The sequence below is a fragment of the Cryptotermes secundus genome, unplaced genomic scaffold (assembly GCF_002891405.2).
Source record: "Cryptotermes secundus unplaced genomic scaffold, Csec_1.0 scaffold70, whole genome shotgun sequence".
Lineage (NCBI taxonomy): Eukaryota > Metazoa > Arthropoda > Insecta > Blattodea > Kalotermitidae > Cryptotermes > Cryptotermes secundus.
In genome coordinates, this window is record NW_019734964.1 from 1,412,549 (window position 1) to 1,430,638 (window position 18,090).

The 18,090-nt window shown below is 43.6% G+C and overlaps 1 protein-coding gene across 2 annotated transcripts in view; it reads left to right on the top strand.

The window, feature by feature from the left end:
- Positions 1–1,878: 1,878 nt before the first annotated feature.
- The window catches only part of LOC111868990 (rap1 GTPase-activating protein 1), a 639,633-nt gene continuing 623,421 nt past the window's right edge, over positions 1,879–18,090 (top strand). The window contains exons 1-2 of one of the 2 annotated variants that reach the window (XM_023860137.2): positions 1,879–1,939; positions 13,299–13,337. Coding sequence is in view for 1 of the 2 variants with exons in the window: in XM_023860134.2 (XP_023715902.1) it covers positions 6,452–6,624; positions 13,299–13,337 (212 nt within the window). In the remaining variant the exon portion in view is untranslated. Of the gene's footprint in view, positions 1,940–6,220; positions 6,625–13,298; positions 13,338–18,090 lie in introns of those variants that run through there. The other variant, XM_023860134.2, reaches the window with a different exon arrangement.

Genomic DNA, 18,090 nt, shown 5'->3' on the forward strand with positions numbered 1-18,090 from the left:
TTTTTTGTTATATTTCGTGGGTTCCACAGTTCAGATATTTCAATTCAATTCAGTTCATGTTTATTTACGTGCAATAACTTAACAACACAGTGGCCAATTACAAAGTTAGCACGAGTATATAGAGATACAAAAAATAATTAAAACAAAATACAAATATGACAGAAATAAATCTGTGAGCATAAATCTAAAGAAGACTTAAATATATACATACATTTATGAATTATTATGAATGTTGCTAATACTATTAGCTTCATAACTTGTACTCTTCTCCAAGTATAATTAGAATGATCAAGTCAAGGAGGATGAGGTGGGCAGGTCATGTAGTACGAATGGGGGAGACGAGGAATGCGTATAGGATATTGGTGGGAAAGCCGGAAGGAAAGGGACCACTGGGACGACCAAGGCGTAGGTGGATCTTAGAATGGATCTTAGAGAGATATGATGGGATGATATGGATTGGATAGATCTGGCTCAGGATAGGGACCATTGGAGGGCTCTTGTGAACACGGTAATGAACCTTCGGGTTCCATGAAATGCTGGTAAATTCTTGAGTAGCTGCAGAATTAGCGCCTCCTCAAGAGGGGCTCAGCTCCATGAGTAAGTAAGACTGAATCCGCTTGGTACATGGGTCACTAATTCGCCTATCATTTCGATGTTACTGTCGATGTAGGTCTAAGACTGATTCTCAGATTTTTTAACGAATAGGGGAGGTCGTGCAAGGAAGAGGCCATGGCGTAATTGAAGATACCGGTCAGGCTGCTACAAATAATAATAAGAACTGCTACCAGTTTCACAGACATTTGATAAGTTTGAACCTGCTTTCAGCACTGAATCTCAGCTTTCTGCATTTTGCGTTCCACGGGTCAGTTTGTCAGAGAGCCACAATCCCGGTACAGTAAACACAACGCTTCTTTTTCTTCAAGACTTGTAGCTATTCAGTTTTTTTAATTAATAATTTACTGATGTTAATCTAATTTAATTTAATGATTTTAATCTTTTCATCCCATCCAGCCGACTGTGGGAGGCTACAAATGGAACGCATCCCATCAGTTGAGAAACACAGATTTAGAGGTTTACAGAAGTTCACGTCATTCATCAAGCCTTTTTTCCCCCCCTTGGCACTACAGCCCCAGTGGGCCTAGGCCTACCTCCATGAACTTCTCCGTTCATTTCGGTTTTTCTAGATCTTACACGTTCGGTAGGACTCCTTGGACGGGTGATCAGCTCGTTGCAAGGCCTCTACCTGTACACAAACACAGAAAAACGCACACACACACAAACTAAACATCCATGCCCTGAGTGGGATTCGAACCCACGATCCCGGTTTCGAAAGGAGCGAAGACAGTACATGCCTCATCAAGCCCATGTCGAAAGGAATTATTGATTATTTTACTATTTAAGTTGAGTTTTGTGGGATGTATTCAGCCGCATGAGACACCACCTACAACCGCCGAATGCTACTTTGCATGACTGTCTTTTACAGAGTTCTGCATGTAGTGTAGCACTACGTGCTGGGCTTTAGAACCAGAAATGTGATGCAAACATGTAAGATGAGTACCTGTTCACCACAGCACCTTCCGTTGTTCTTGGCTGTCATGTTAATGTTGCAATAGATGCAGGCGGAAAGCGCAGTAACTCGTATTTCGTTCGTCACATTTTTGTGTTTCTAATTTTTAAGCTATCATTAGATGGCAGCACACACTATTTCTTTCGAATTGTGATCGTTGACTATTTGTATTTGGAACAGGCTTGAGAACGCTTAAGAGCGGGAACCGCGGGAACGGAGCAATAGTTCGATGGCGGTAACTATTGTCAGTGCGTGGTTATGTTCGCTGTGCTGATGTGTGAGTCGAATTGTGAATTTATGCTTGTTATGTGATGATATCCCATTTTCACTCTGAATTGTGGGAGTCTGAAAATGCTGCTGCATTCGTCAGTGGTGAGTGCTTGTTATGTATTAAATAACTTAAGATGTCTTGTTACACGAAGGAAGTGACCCAACTAAGTAGGTGCCTTCCCCCCTCACCTGAGGACGGAAACAGATCCAGTTTCCGAAACTATGTGTTTTCTGGCTCCTAGAAGAGTGGACGATGGCCGAAGTCCAAAGAACCCGGTAATTCTGAGATTTAACAGTACTGCTTATGGTTCTGTAATGCCAAGCACTTAGTATTTTTATGGAGTACGAAATTGTAGGATATAGATTCTGGTGTTGGATCAGTTATCTGAAGTGGTGCTGTGATTAAAGCGTTTCTGGTTGAACTATAACTTTTGACCTAATTATTATGATTGCATAAGAATGAATAATTCTAGCTGTAGGGTAAAGGTAATGTTGACCCTGTGATTAATGAATTTAGCACTGGGGCTGAGGAGGTATAGCTCCGCCATTCTTGACCTCGGAACTAGATGGAGGTGAGTGGGGAGCTTTACGCCCCGGCCACTTTACCCCCGGGGAAAATCGCCCCCCTTATCAATTGGATAGGAGGCTGGGTGGTCCCCAGAGCCGGTCCGGACGCTGGGGAAATTTTAACTGCGGAATTGAGAAAATAAATATGAAAACAACTAATGGCATCTTAATTTCTCTTAGTGGTGTTAGAAACGCAAAAGAAATTCAATGCAGTTCTAATTCAAAATAACGTAACAGAGTTACTATCAGTGACATGCATAGAAGGGGGGGCTCAGCAGAAAGCCTGTTTGCCTCAATATCAGTAGGGGCACTTGCACAGACACACCCTGCTCTGCAAGTGCCCCTACTGATATTGAGCCTAGGCTATATTCTTTGAAGTTGGCGCATGTTTGTATCAAAGTGATTTGGCCCTTCCGAGTCCCAGCAATTTTAACATACTGGCATTTTTTTTAGTATACTTGTTTCTATAATGAAAGAAATAGTTTTATGAGATCAAGCATGTTGCTTGTATGTGTGTGTCGCAATCAACGGTTGAAGAAATTGACCGATTTTCACGAAATTTGGTATTAATATTACTCGCGTGTTACTGAAGGGCCATCCAGCACCACACTTTTTGATATCCTACATGGCGGAAGTGGCATTATCGACGGTGAATATAGGGCCCCGAAATGTTGTATAGTAATAGACCTTCTGGGAAGAATTAATAGCCTATTTTTCGATCAGTCGGTCGGATAATTTGCTGCTGGCCGTCGCCAGCACAGTCAATCCTTGTTTCGGGTCCCATGACCACGTTTCTGTTCCCACCACCCCTCCAACACTTCTGCTTATTTTGAAATGTGGCCGTATCTTCAAAGAGAGGAGGGGTCTGACTGCTAGTGGTCACTCCCCCTCTACTGGGGCTGATTCGAGCGGTCACTCACTCAGTACCTGGCCCTCTCCTCTACAAACACACACACACGCACGCACGCTCTCACTCTCTCTCTCACCTACTTTTCTTTCATTGCATATTGAGTACTATTCGATACGACACGGATCTGATGGAAAATACTGCACCCAACGATTTTTCTATTGTTGCGTGTGGATTCTTTACCGCTGAAACGTGTTTACCCAGCCGTTGCCTAGGAACGAAAGAGAAGGGGAGAGACACAGACAGCAAGGTGATATCATAAGCCTCCTTTTATTTTTTCAAAATAGAAAGTAGTCTAAAAATGGCGGGATGGATGAAATGTATTTTATCATTCGGTTTGATGGCGATGGGTAAGGAACCATTGGGTTAAGCGTGTGAAATCTGTTGTAAACTGAATCATAACCACACTTGCAAATAGTGATAGCCTATCTTAATTGCACGGTAAATCAACAGTTGGAGACACTGCGATAATGCGAAACCTTGATACTATGTCCGACAATTTTAAGTAATCGAAGTATTTATTTATTTGTGGTTTGAAGAGTATCGATGACTAGCGTCCAATATCAGTGTGACTGTTGATTAACGAAGCCGGTCACGTAGCCGATCGGTCTAAGGCATGCACTGTCTTCGCTTCCTCGGAAGCAGAGGTCGTGGGTTCGAATCCCACTCAGGGCATGGATATTTAATATTTGTATGTTCGTGTTTTTCTGTGTCTGTGTACAGGTAGAGGCCTTGCGACGACCCGAGCACCCGTCCTACCGAATCGAAGTGAAACGAAGAGGTTCATGGAAGTAGGCCAAGGCCATAATTGGGGCTCTAGCGCCAAAGAGGGAAAAAAGTGATTAACGAAGGAAGCCGTTATGGCATAATTTGAAGCATTATCTCAGAATTTTCTTGGAGGGACTGAGGAAAATCATGCAAACAGTCAGGGTACTCGGTATTCCGGCAGAGATTAGAACCTGGCATTTGCCGAATGCAGGTCGGAGGCGTTATTGGTGAGCCAGCCTGCTCCATGTACACTTAAGTAATAGTTCTTCACCAAGGGATGATAACGGTGAAGATGATAATAACAATATCATAAACAATAGCATATTTCTGGTAGGAAGTGATAAAAATTCGGGGTAGACTAGGATTCGAAGATATGACCATCTGCTCATTGAGTTCAGTATGCTTAGCCAGGAGCCAACTTCCATTTTTTCTATATTGCGGGCTTGGTGTATGACACCGTGTAGTCTGGTAGGTGGGTACCAACGTTTTAGAGTAACGCACTCTCTCTTCTATCCATAATAAGGGGGAATAATGTTTCTCCTAAACGTTAGCATTCACCTACGGACTGTACGGTGTCATAACCGAAAAGACCATAATAAGAATTTGGGCCGTGCCGTGGTTCAGGCCAGTTTCCTGCTTCGGCGGCCCGGATTCGATTCCAGGTCTGGTCATGTGGGGTTTGAGGTGGACAGAGTGGCATTGAAACTGGATTTCTCCGAGTTCTTGGGCTTACCTTGTCAATTCTCCTTCCACCGACTGTTCCATATTCATTAATCATCTACGGATATCAACGACGCTGTACGGTTTCGTTACTGACAGCGTCGTTAAATAAACACAAAGGGAATTGTTAGCTCAGTGAAAAACTCAGGTTCTTATATTTGCTTTTTATAGTTGGATTATAAATTTGCATTACCTAAATGCGGCATTAACAGCACAAGGTTTGTAGGAGCAGAAGTCTGTGCTGTGAGAAAGTTGGCTGTATGAGTTCTACTCGAAACTAGATGTTCTTCTAGCAAGAAGGTTAACGCAGCGACAGGTTTACCCAAGTTTTCATAAAATTGTTCAGGGTAATTCAAGAACTGCCGGTCACGGTAGCCGAGCGGTCTAAGGCATGCACTGTCTTCGCTCGCTCGGAAGCCGGGATCGTGGGTTCGAATCCCACTCAGGGCATGGATGTTTGTGTGCGTATTTCTGTGTTTGTCTACAGGTAGAGGCCTTGCGACGAGCTGATCACTCGCCCAAGGAGTCCTACCGTATGTGTAAGATCTAGAAAAACCGAAGTGAACGGAGTTCATGGGGCTAGGCCCAGGACCACTGGGGCTGTAGTGCCAAGGGGGGAAAAAAATTCAAGAACTTCATCTTCCACCTGAGGTGAATAAAGGTTCTGATATACGGAACTGCTGTATCAGATAACTGGTTCTTATCATATCTGCAAACCGGCCACAAGCTATTCCACAATTCCAGTAATCTGTATTTAGCATATAGAATCGGGATAGCTCAGTCGGTATAGCGACTGGCTACGGGCTGGACGACAGGGATTCGATTCCCTGTAGGGGCAAGATTTTTGTGTTAACTTCAAGACCGGCTCTGAGGCCCATCCACCCGTCCATACTAGAGGCTATACCCCCGAGGGTAAACCGGCAGAAGCTTGAAGCTGACCAGTCACTTCTGTCTACTGCCGAAGTGAAGAATGGCGGAGCTATGCGTCCACTTCTCAATGTCTTCATGGCGTCGTGCTTAATTAATTAATTAAACACAGGGGCAACTTAACCTTTTACACGAATATTTCTATGAGCCTGAGTGAGCTGATACACCTTTGCTCTGATTCCGTGGGACACAGCTTCATAACCGTGCTCACAGAACTCTGACATTTAACCCTGTCGAGAGCCAGTGTTATCCACTCCACATCTTAATATCATATTTTCTCAAGGCTCCGATTTCTCCTTTAATTATGCGGTTTGATCTTTTGGAATGCGCCGGGTTCGATCCTGTGCATGACTATCATAACTGAAAGATGTTACGTTAGAAGATAAATTTACCTTTCTGCCCAAGTACCTATCAGACTTTGAGAACAGGAGGCTTGAATGGCAAGCTTAAGTACGTAAATATAGTTGGACCCGATGGTAATGGTGAATGTGGCGGAGAAAATAAATATATCCAGCCTCCACCGACCCGAGAATCGAACATCGGCCTGGATCCTGGTAGGGTGTTTCAGAAATCTCAGACGCTGGACAATCCTGTGGCGCTTTTCTTCGTTGCAAGGGGAAGTGGTTAGGATGTGCGGTTTGTTCTTGAGGAAGCAACGTGAAGTGACGTTTGTTCCTGCTGATTACAAAGACTGTTATGTGGGCGCCACTTAGTGTTGTTTTAACATGGTTCGCGGCAAGAAGGAAAGCAACTGCCGACCGCTGAAGTTGCGCCTAGCCAGGGTGTTCAGTAGCGGAGGGATGGTCAGCTCCAGTCAGCCGGCCAGTCCGACGTCCCCTCAGAGACACTCGTTCCATTCCAACAGTCTGGACTCCCTGAGGCTCCCTGCCAGGCCTCAGTAAGTGTGTATTGTTTCTGGTCTCTTCCATAAAAACGTGCCAAAAAGTAAAAGTAAAGGTATCTCGCCCATAGGGTTGTGAGATGTTGAGATTCCCACATTTTCTAGACAATCGGCCCATAGATAGTAGCAAGGTTGTCAGGCCTACGCGCCGGCCGCCTTTTACCCCCAAGAATATTCAAAGAATATTCCTGGTACTCATTTCTGTTAGAGGCTGAGTCGACCCCAGGGCCATAGTGTGGCTGGAAGGATTAGGTCAATTGAAAAAAGATCCAATGACATCGGGATTTGAACCCGCGACCTTCCAGCTTGTGACATAGTGCTTCAACCAACTACGCTACCTCGTGCCCCCAAAACGTACCAATGATTTTCATTTCTTCTGAAAACTTAGGCACAAATTTTTATGTCTTGTTGATATTATCTCTCACACTCAGGAACTTCGTAACAAAATTTTTGTTACGTTTGTGAATTTCATGTACCCAGTGATTAGTTAGGAGCATGCAGATTTTTATGGAAATTGGAACATTTGCCCTGATTACATTTACTGAAACAGGTCTTCGTACACTGTTGTAAAATCGAATAAATGGATCTTGTAATTCAGTTACGTTTGATAGGATTGTGCTGCTACGTAATCTGATGTCTGGAGTTATAATTAAACTTATGTTAGTTTACAGAAGTTCATGATGTGGCGTTATGAGAAATGCAGACTCGTGTACGTCTGTAAGGACTTTCAGCCCCTCAATATTGTGTGCAGGATTTGAGGTTCTCACAGCGGTTGTTATGAAGAATCCTATTTGATTGGGATATAACGCCTTGTAGTCCGTCAAAAATCAACCAGAATTTCGGGAGAATATGTCTGCTCTATCTTGATTAAATTCTGATTAGCTGTTATCGCTAAAAGTTCTGAAAATACGAGTTTATACGAAATCGGCAAACAGATCACGAAAAAGTTATAGAACTAAACAAATGAAATATAAAAAGGCCTTCTTCCTTTCAACATGTTACGTCAATTTAAGGTCATAGAAATACAGTAAAATGTCTTAATACTAAGAGACCTGGATGGGCCGCGCCATAGCTCAAGCGGTTAGTCGCTGGCTTCCCACCGCGACAGCCCGGGTTCGATCCCGGGGTCTGGTCAAGTGGGATTTGTGGTGGACAAAGTGGCGCTGGGGCAGGTTTTCTCCGAGTACTTCGGTTTCCCCCTGCCAATCTTCATTCCACCAATTGCTCCACAATCACCCTCACCTATCATCTGGGGCTGGTACAATAGGCCAGAAGTGGCCGCAGTACAAGGGACTTAGTCCCACCCCACTAGCAATAAAAAAAGTAGAGAGACCGGGATATTTTACCGTTTCATGAAGGTTTCCATTGACCCCGATACTTAATTCCACATAAATATAATTACGTACCCCATATATACGTATTTTGAATGGAAAAATTAATATTAGGCGTATATACACATCTCACACTGTTCCTGACCCATGTTTATTTCTCGTCCCTCCCCCCTACAATGGTCTATTAATACATTAAAATACTATTTCATATTCTCAGAATATAAATTAATCCAGTAAGTCCAAAATAATTGCTTTACAGTTGTCACAGAATTTCCATTTGGGATGTACTGTTCCAGTCTCATTCCGTGATATTTCCCAGTCACTGCTTGAACATTTAACGCCTTCACTCACTCACTCACTCACTCACTCACTCACTCACTCACGGAGCTGAGCCCTTCTTGAGAAGCCGACAGTTGTGAAGGTACACAAGAATTTCACAGCATTTTGTAGAACCCGGAGGTTCATTACCGTGTTCACAAGAGCCTTCCACTGGTCCCTATCCTGAGCCAGATCTATTCAGTCCACACCACCCCATCCTGGTTAACGAATTCTGTACATATTTTGTAGATGGTTAGGCTTTCTTTTTCAGTTTTGAACATTTCGTGTCGAATAAACTCTAGGAGTCAGTACGGAACAATTTTTCTTTATAAGAAAGCCACCTAAATATTCAATCAAACCAGTTTCAATTACGCTATTATTTTTAGATTCCGTTTACTAAGGCTGATTTTTTTTTTTCACTCGGTATTCAGGGTACCAGGCACATTTCCATTTAATGCAGGTTCCGTTTTGGGCAAGATTTGTATATTAAATTTAAAGCCCAGTCTGATTAAGCATGAGAACAAAATGAAAGTAGTAAGTACGTATGCTGCCGGTCACGGTAGCCGAGTGGTCTAAGGCTCGCTCGCTCGGAAGCCGGGATCGTGGGTTCGAATCCCACTCAGGTCATGGATGTTTGTGTGCGTTTTTCTGTGTTTGTGTATAGGTAGAGGCCTTGCGACGAGCTGATCACTCGCCCAAGGAGTCCTACCGAATGTGTAAGATCTAGAAAAACCGAAGTGAACGGAGAAGTTCATGGAGGTAAGCCTAGGCCCACTGGGGTTGTAGTGCCAAGGAAAAAACAAAAGTACATATGCTGCTTAGTATATAACGCCAGTTCCCGTTTACGACAGGAAGGCTTTCCGGCCGTGTGGAGTTCCTGTGGATGGTGTGTGTACTCCTGTATGGAATATTAAGCTCTAGATAAGATCGTTTGGTTAGATGCCCTTGATGTTTGTGAAATGTGGTATGCCTTGAAAGCGTGGCTTTTTATTGGTGTACTTATATCATATTTCACTTCGTACTGGACACGAACTTTAACAGATATGGGCACAAGCCTAATCTTTGGCAAGTGTGCAACAAGGTGTAGTGCATTATCAAGTAAGCTTTTGCTCATTATGAACCTTTGTTGAAGCCCCTCTGGGCGACGTTATCAGTATGTTGCAAACTTGACACCAAGCAAGTTAGCTCTGGCGTTAGCGCTTCTTGCGTATGTGTGTTGCGGGGGGGGGGTTATTTTACGACGCTGACAGTAAGTAGTCTTATATAATAGGGGTGACCAAACGTGCCGAACAGCGGTACTGAATTGTCAGACGTTCAGGAGTTGGAAACAGCGGCACGCGGTAGCGTAGTTGGTTGAGGCACCATACCACGAGCCGGAAAGTCACAGGTTCAAGTCCCGATGAGGTCATTGGATTGTTTCAATTTACCTAATCCTACCAGCCGCACTGTGGCCCTGGGTTCGATCAGCCTCTAACAGAAATGAGTACCGGGAATATTCTTGAGGGTAAAGGTTGGCCGGCTCGTAGGGCTGACAACCTTAGCCGATTGTCTAGAAAATGTGGGAACCTCAACATCTTACAACCCTATGGACCTCCACGGCCTGTCACAGGGGTACCTTTTTTTTAAATTCGCTTAGTGGGGGTTGGAGTCCAACTGGGTCCACTGGGTACGGCGGCCACTGATGGGCCTATTGTAGCATTCCCCGGGTGTTTATGATGATGGAGAATTTGGTGGAATGAAGGATTGACAGGGGAAACCGAAGTACTCGGAGAAAACCTGTCCCAGTGCCACTTTGTCTACCACAAATCCCACTTGACCAGACCCGGGATCGGACCCGGGCCGCCGCGGTGGGAAACCAACGACTAACCACTTGAGCTATGGCGCTGCCTCAGAGATACCTTTACTTTTATTTTCTTTTCTCAGGAGTTGGAAACAGACTTGGATTGAACGGCGCAGGTGTTTAGGTATATGCTTCTCCATGGAGAAGATTTTTTAAAATATTTATTCCAGACGGTTTTAGAAGTAACTCCAGTGTGCCGCGGCACACCAGTTGAAAATTGCTGATTTAATCCATTTAAAACAAGAATTTATGGAAAGAGCTAACTTTCCTTTGATATGACACGAACCGAATAGAAAATGAAGAAATTAAGATGGAGAGACAGAGACAGAAAGGTGATCTTATAAGCCTCACGAGCCTCCATATTTAAGGGTGATACGCAGACGAATGGACACAGACCAATACACAGACAGACGGACATCAGTGTAATTTAATACGCCTCCTTCCCAAAGCTAAAGGTAAAGCTATCCCTGTAGCAGGCCGTGGAGGTCCATAGGGTTGTGAGACGTCGAGGCTCCCACATTTTCTAGACAGTCGGCTCACAGATGGCGGTGAGATTGTCAGCCTTACGCTCCGGCCTCCCTTTACCCGCAGGAAGATCCCTGATACTCATTTCCATTGTAGGCTGAGTCCACCCCAGGGCCATAGTGTGGCTGGAAGGATTAGATCAATTGAAAAATTGAATTCGAAAGGAAACGGCCGTCGTCTAATAGAGATACTATCCTAGCATTTGGCTGGAGGAATTGCAGGAAAACAGGGAATTCCACCGTGAGGATAGCCAATTTCCCTGCCGATAATCGAACCCAGCACCCCCTCACAAATACGAGTGTAATTCTTCTTACTATCATTCAGGATGTACCAGGTTCGAATCTCGACCGCAACACCGACTTTCCTGACCGAGGGTCCTTAAGTCACTCCAGGCGAATTCCGGTATCGTACACTGAAATGGGCCACGGCCGCTGTGTTAGTGCTGCAACGTTATGCGGTTACAATTTCGCATGACCTGGCATTGAGACCAGGATCTTCGGCTGTTGCCTACTGACATATATTTCGAGAAGTGGAATGAAATAGTTGCATGTCACGTGCTTCAGAAAATGAAGCGGAAGTTTCCCAATACGTTTCAGAATACTGAACAAACGAATAAACTACGATACGTCATTAGTTTAGTTTAGTTTTCTAACCCTACCGCATTCACATTACCGCTACTATAACCTAGAAAAATGGAATATGCCAGATTTTCGGAGAAGTAGTGGATCTGGAACGGGGTCCACTCCGTGAAGATAATTGAGGAGCCATTTCAAGGAAATAGCGACTCCGGTCTAGAAAACAGAATTTAACGGCCGTGGGACTCCGTTGTGCGACCACGCGACACCCTCTATCCGCAAAAGTTGGCACTAAATTCTCCGACAAGCGGCGGTCGCTCGGTCGGTATAGTTCGCTTGCGAACTAAATGCCACGGAGTTTAGTTTATATAATGATATGAAGCCGGAGCTAAATTCCTAGTAGGGAAAGGGTTAGTTGTCTGTTCACGACATTCAGACCAATCGAAGAGCCCACCTAGGCTCCAAACTAGTACATGCCAGGGGCTATGGGACCGCAGCATGATGCTGACCACTCACCTTGTTACGTTTTTGCTATCTTTTGTTCCTTAACAGGAAATGGAACTATACTTTTTTGCCCTTTCTATCGTTTTATTTTCTTGCATTTTCCTTGCGTCCATTGATATTTAACAACACACGTATCAGCTAATCGTGGAGTACTAAAGCGTGATCATGATCTCTATTATGAGACTGATCATATCAATTTTCTTCAGTAAGGAATAAGGCATTAAAGAAGAAGGGAATCATTGACCGAACTCCAGACGCTCATTAGGATAAAGGACCATATTGCTGTTCAGAGTTCGACAGACACTGTTCTGACACCGTACAAGGGGTTCCAGAATTGATGCCTCTATGTTTATAACTCGCAGGTCCCTTTTCAGAGCTTCCAGAACAGAGCTGTAAACAAATAGGTCTATTTGTATGCCTAATGCGATACTAATTAGCGTGCTCGGCGTAGCGACTGGCTACGGGCTGGACGAGTGAGGGGCTGCAGTTCAAGTCTACATGTTGTCCAGACTGGCTCTGGGGCCCACCCAGCCTCGTATCCAATGGGTACCGAGGAATCTATCCCCGGGGTTAAAGCGGCAGAGGCATGGAGGTGACCACTCACCTCCAACTAATGCCGAGGTCAAGAAAATGTGAATCTATGCATCCATTCCACCATACACCTTCGTGGCGTAGTGCTTAATTAGTTAGGTACAGGAACAAATTTAATGCGATCCTGATAGGACTTTGTATAGACAAAGAGCGAGATTTTTGTGTTCAAATATCACAAAAGTTGCAATGAGTTGGACACAGCTCAGATGGAGAAATAAGAAATACATATTGAGCCTTGAAGGCGAGTCTTTCGTGAAGCGATCATATAGAAGACACATGAGAGAGGTTAAACATTAAATTGGACATTAAGAAAATAGATTATGTAATAATTACTGTGTATTGGTATTCAGAAATGTTATGCTTCAGTCATGCTTGTTTCTATTGTAATGTGAGTGTTGTAGTTATTAGATAATGTTCTGTGTTTGCGAACGTAGAATTTTCCTACAGTATTTAATTTTGTAACCACGGTATATTTTATACACCAGTAAGAGCAATGGTTAAATCCAAGTACTAGAAACTGAATTAATGATGACAGTGGCCGCGCGGTCTAAAGGGGCCCATACACGTACGAGTCCGACTCGGCTCGGGTTCCAATGAGCCAAACTCATCCGTGTGTGAGTCTCCAAGTTGGGAGTCAGTTCATGCGTTTGTGGTGAAATTAATCCGAGCGCGGCTCCCGAGTCAAGCTCGCCGAGCCAGACTCGTACGTGTATGGGCCCCTTAAGACAAGAACTGTCTTCGCTCGCTCGAACGCTGGTACCGTGGGTTCGAATTCAACTCGAGGCATGTATGTCTGTGTACATTTATTCTGTGTTTGTATAGGTAGCGGCCTTGCGACGGGCTGATCCCCCGTCCAAGGAGTCCTACCGACTATGTATAGGATTAAGAAAGTGAAACAGCGGCCAAGGTCCAGCGAAAGGACTGTAGAGTTATAGAGAGATGGAAACTGAATTGTACTGCTTCAGTGTTTCCTCTGTATGGTTTTAGGAGTGACGGGAGCCTGTCGCTGGAGCCATGTCTCACAAGGTAAGCACCACGAATGCATGTGCTTTCCGTAGTCTTAGGCGAGATTCAAAGTACCGCTTGTGTTACATTAAGTCAACGTAATATATCAGTAGTGTCTCAACTACGTAGCAAGTCTGATTTATGCACTGAATGGTCGTTGTGTTTACAATATGCAGTATACAATATGCAGTATCATAGCCTGGAATCCTCCGTAGAAAAATTTAATGTTTGAAAATGTGAAGTTCAATACCAGTTGCAGGCAATATCATTAGGATTCATGAGAGGAATATACAAGGTAATTCTAAATTAATGTCGGGTTTTCGGTGGCCTATAAACGGAAACACCGACAATAATTTAGAATCACCTTGTATGTTTGTTTAATTGATTGTGTTCTGTATAGTGAGATGTAAAAATGCTTTCTCTCACTGTGAGATGAAATTAAGGGTAGGAGAGTAGAGATTCAGACGGCTGAGGTTTGTGTTAGAGCAAATTGATGAAACATATTAATGTTTTATGATTTTATACGTTCTTACGTGTTATTTTAAGTATTTAATGGTCATTATAGTGCAGGGAAGCTTCAATGTAATATAAATTCTATACTGCGACCTCAATTTTGAAATCATGCCATGTTATTCTTCTTCTTTAACCAGAAAAAGACAAAATTATTGTGTTTTTGGACATCATCCATCGTCCTGTTTATAAGCAAGAAGATCTGGGAAGAACCAATCGTCTCCTTTACTTTCATACGGCACGGACCTCATAGAATACGGTGCACCTAACATTTTTATATCGTTGTATTCATTGCCACGATAACGTTTTTACCGAGCCGTTGCCTAGCAGCGATAGGGGGGATACACGTACAGACTGATGGGAAGGATTTATATAGTACGCTGTTGAGATGGTCCCAGGTTTCATGATATACATACCAAGTTTCATAAAGACTGGTTCAGGCGTTCAAATGCTGATAGGGGGTATACACACACACACACAGCTGATGATCGCTTAGCCCACTTTTATTTATTTTTAAAAATAAGGAGAGTAGGCTAAGATGTAGACACTGTGGATTCTTCTATAACCAGTGAATACTTTAATTTCTTGTGTAATAGTGGTAATTATTAATACCATATGTTCAGTAATTGCCCATTTTGCTCACAGAGTATACTTAGAGATTTTGTTTCATGCTGAGAATAAACAATTATTAAGTTGCTTCACATTTTTAAGCGACTGATATACACGTAATGGAGTTGCGGCGTGTTTTCTTGAAGTAGAAACCAAACTTAGAAGAACCTCATCATTCAGGTAGAAAACAGTTCTTCAGGAGAGGACTAGAATTTCCGAGACAGGACGAATCGTGGAATTTGGGAAGTCATATTTCACTGTCCGGCATTGGAGAAGAAAACATGACAGAGATTCTTATTGTCCACACAATTTGTGCCCGGAGCCTAAGGTTCTGGTTCTTAACCTGGCTAGTGGAGGAAGGACGCTGATGATTGTGGGCCGCAGCTGGTAGCAGCTGACCCTTTGGTAACATAAAAATCAAAGGAAATCCTCACATTAACAATTACACCTTAATACTTACTTATGGAGCTGAGCCCTTCTTGAGGAGAAGCCAAATCTGCAGCTACTCAAGAATTACCCAGCATTCTATGGAACCCAAAGGTTTATTCCCGTGTTCACAAGAGTCTTCCACTGGTCCCTATCCTGAGCCAGATCAATCCAATCAATACCATCCCATCCTATCTCTCTAAGATCCATTTTAATATTGTCCACCCACCTACGCCTTGGTCTTCCCTGTGGTCTCTTTCCTTCAGGCTTTACCACCAATAACCTATATAAATTCCTTTTCGCCCTCATTCGTGCTACATGTCCTGCCCACCTCATCCTCCTTGACTTGATCATTCTAATTATATTTGGAGAAGAGTACAAGTTATGAAGCTCCTCATTATGCAGTTTTCTCCAACTTCCTGTCACTTAATCTCTCTTTGGTCCAAATATTCTCCTCAACATCCTGTTCTCAAACACCCTCAGTCTATGGGGGTATTACACGTAATACGTTAATCTAAGTATTACTTTTTACTTATTTAACTACGAGGGTTAGTCAGTAAATACGTTACAAATAGATATAAAACGTAATGCATGTGATATTCGAAACTGGAAAAAACGTTTATTACTCGACATATCATCCACCAACCTTGTCCCATCGCTTTACCAGTGCCCTCGAAAGAAGCAGCATAAAAGTCATTTAACTGCTGTCTCATAGACTTCGGCACCTCCATTTCAACCTCTTCGTCATCGGCGAAATGTTCGCCACATTTCGCGACCCAGCTGTGAACCGCTTTAAAACGACAAACACTTCCCACCGTAAACAGGAAATATTTCTTTATGAATATCTTTTGCATTAAGTCCTTTCGTGGTTATCATCATCATCATCATCATCATCATCTGTCCTTGAAAGAGTCAGCCTTCGTGTTTCTACTCCGAATATCGTCGTGTTCACTTCTTCCTCTAGCCTTTGCCCTTCAGCTAGATGTGCTTCAACAGCAAATGCAGTTTGTAAACACACAGATGTTTTTAGGAACTCATGTTTGAGTGTCAAAAGCCTAAACTGATCCATTTACCTTTGTTTTTATTGCTTCTTTTGTTGTTTTTTCTTTGTGCTGTGTTGTCGTGTTGATATTTGTATCCGTGCTGACTCTGTAACTGGCCATCGGCTGTCGAGTTCAGGACGTAAATAAAGAGTTAAATTGAGCTGAATAATCATTATCGTCAAGGTCAAGTATACGTGGATCTATAGATTCCCCCACACGTCTTCATGGCATAGTGCTTAATTCGTTAAGTACAGGAACAAATTTGTCTTTCATCATCTCCAGCGCTAGTATAGGCTTTTCCATATTGTACGTATTCTGCAATTGTTTAATTTTAATATAGTCTTTATACAGTGTCAGTGGAATTTTTCTTTATTTTCTTAATTATCAACTCAAATGTAATGTAAAAAGTTAAATTTGTCCCTGTAACAGGCGCTGAAGGCCCACAGGGGTGTGAGAGGTCGAGGCTCCCACATCTTCTAGACAGTCGGCTCATAGATGGCGGTAAATTTGTCAGCCCTAACCGCCGGTCCACTTTTACCCCCCAGGAAAAATTCCTGTTACTCACTTCTGTTAGAGGCTGAGTTAACCCCAGGACTATAACGCGGCTGGAAGGATTATATATACAGGATGTCCCAGGATGAATGGACCAAACTTCGGGAGGGTGTTCCTTATGTTAAAGTATGCCGATATAATCCAAAACACCTATGTCCAAAGTTGAACGGTTACGGAGATAATGGCCCAAGAAAAGTGTGGTATTCTGGCAGGTCCACGCACTGTACCTCTCAGCTGAGAGGCCTTATCTATGTTTGTCCTTGAGTGCCGTGATTCACCCTAGCCGTACGTATGTAGTTGGCTTTATCAGAACGCGCAGTCAGCCACGTTACGTCAGCGTTTGTCATTCATGTGTCACGTATAGTGCTTGGAAACCCTAAGGACAATTATGACATGGCGAGCGAGTATTTTGTACTTCAATTTTATGGCTTCACGTCACTCACAAGTTAGTTTGATGTTACGTACATTATTAACATTACAAAATCCACATATTCCTGCCAGTTTTAATATGTATTTTGTAATCAACAAGTGTGTAACACGGTCAGAGTTTGACATTTCTCTGGCCATTATCTCCGTAACCGTTCAACTTTGGACATAGGTGTTTTGGGTTATATCGGCATACTTTAACATAAGGAACACCCTCCCGAAATTTGGTCCATTCCTCCTGGGACACTCTGTGTGTATATATATATACTGCTTTAATAAAAAAACAAGTCACATTTCGAGGTCATTATCTCCTTGAACAGTAAGTGTAAAGACAAATACTGCAGCTCCTTTCATTATGTAATGAACAGAATATAATTATATGATGCTTCTGTGACTATATTTGCAGTACTTTCTTCACTCACCGTATTTTTTATGTATTGTAGCATGTAGATCCGGCGCTAAGTAATGACTCTGTAAACAACGCCCATTGCTAGGCATAATATGCCTAACTCGGACCAATGAATTCTTTTTTTATTGCTAGTGAGGTGGGACTAAGTCCCTTGTACTGCGGCCACTTCTGGCCTATTGTACCAGCCCCAGATGATAGGTGAGGGTGATTGTGGAGCAATTGGTGGAATGAAGATTGGCAGGGGAAACTGAAGTACTCGGAGAAAACCTGCCCCAGCGCCAATTCGTCCACCACAAATCCCACTTGACCAGACCCGGGATCGAACCCGGGCCGCCGCGGTGGGAAGCCAGCGATTAACCGCTTGAGCAACTTGGAAGCGGTGTTGTCTACCCGGTTCATGCGACACCTGCATGATAGAAAGCTTGACGCGAAGACGAGCCGATTGGCGGTAGATCGCCAGTCGTAAAGTAACTTTGACTTTCTAGTGCGGTTGGGGGATGAAAAAACTGCGCCTGGGGGTAACTGGGCGAACATGTTCCTGGAGGATATAAATACGAGGAAGGCCGTGCCATAGCTTAGGCGCTTAGTCGCTGGCTTCCCACCGCTGCAGCCCGGGTTCGATCCCGGGTCTGGTCAAGTGGGATTTGTGGTGGACAAGTGGTGCTGGGGCGGGGTTTCTCCTGCCAATCTTCATTCTACCAAATTCTCCATCATCATAATCACACTGGGCAGGCTACAATAGGCCAATCAGTGGCCGCCGTGCCGAGTGGACCCAGTTGCACTCCCCCCCCACTAAGCG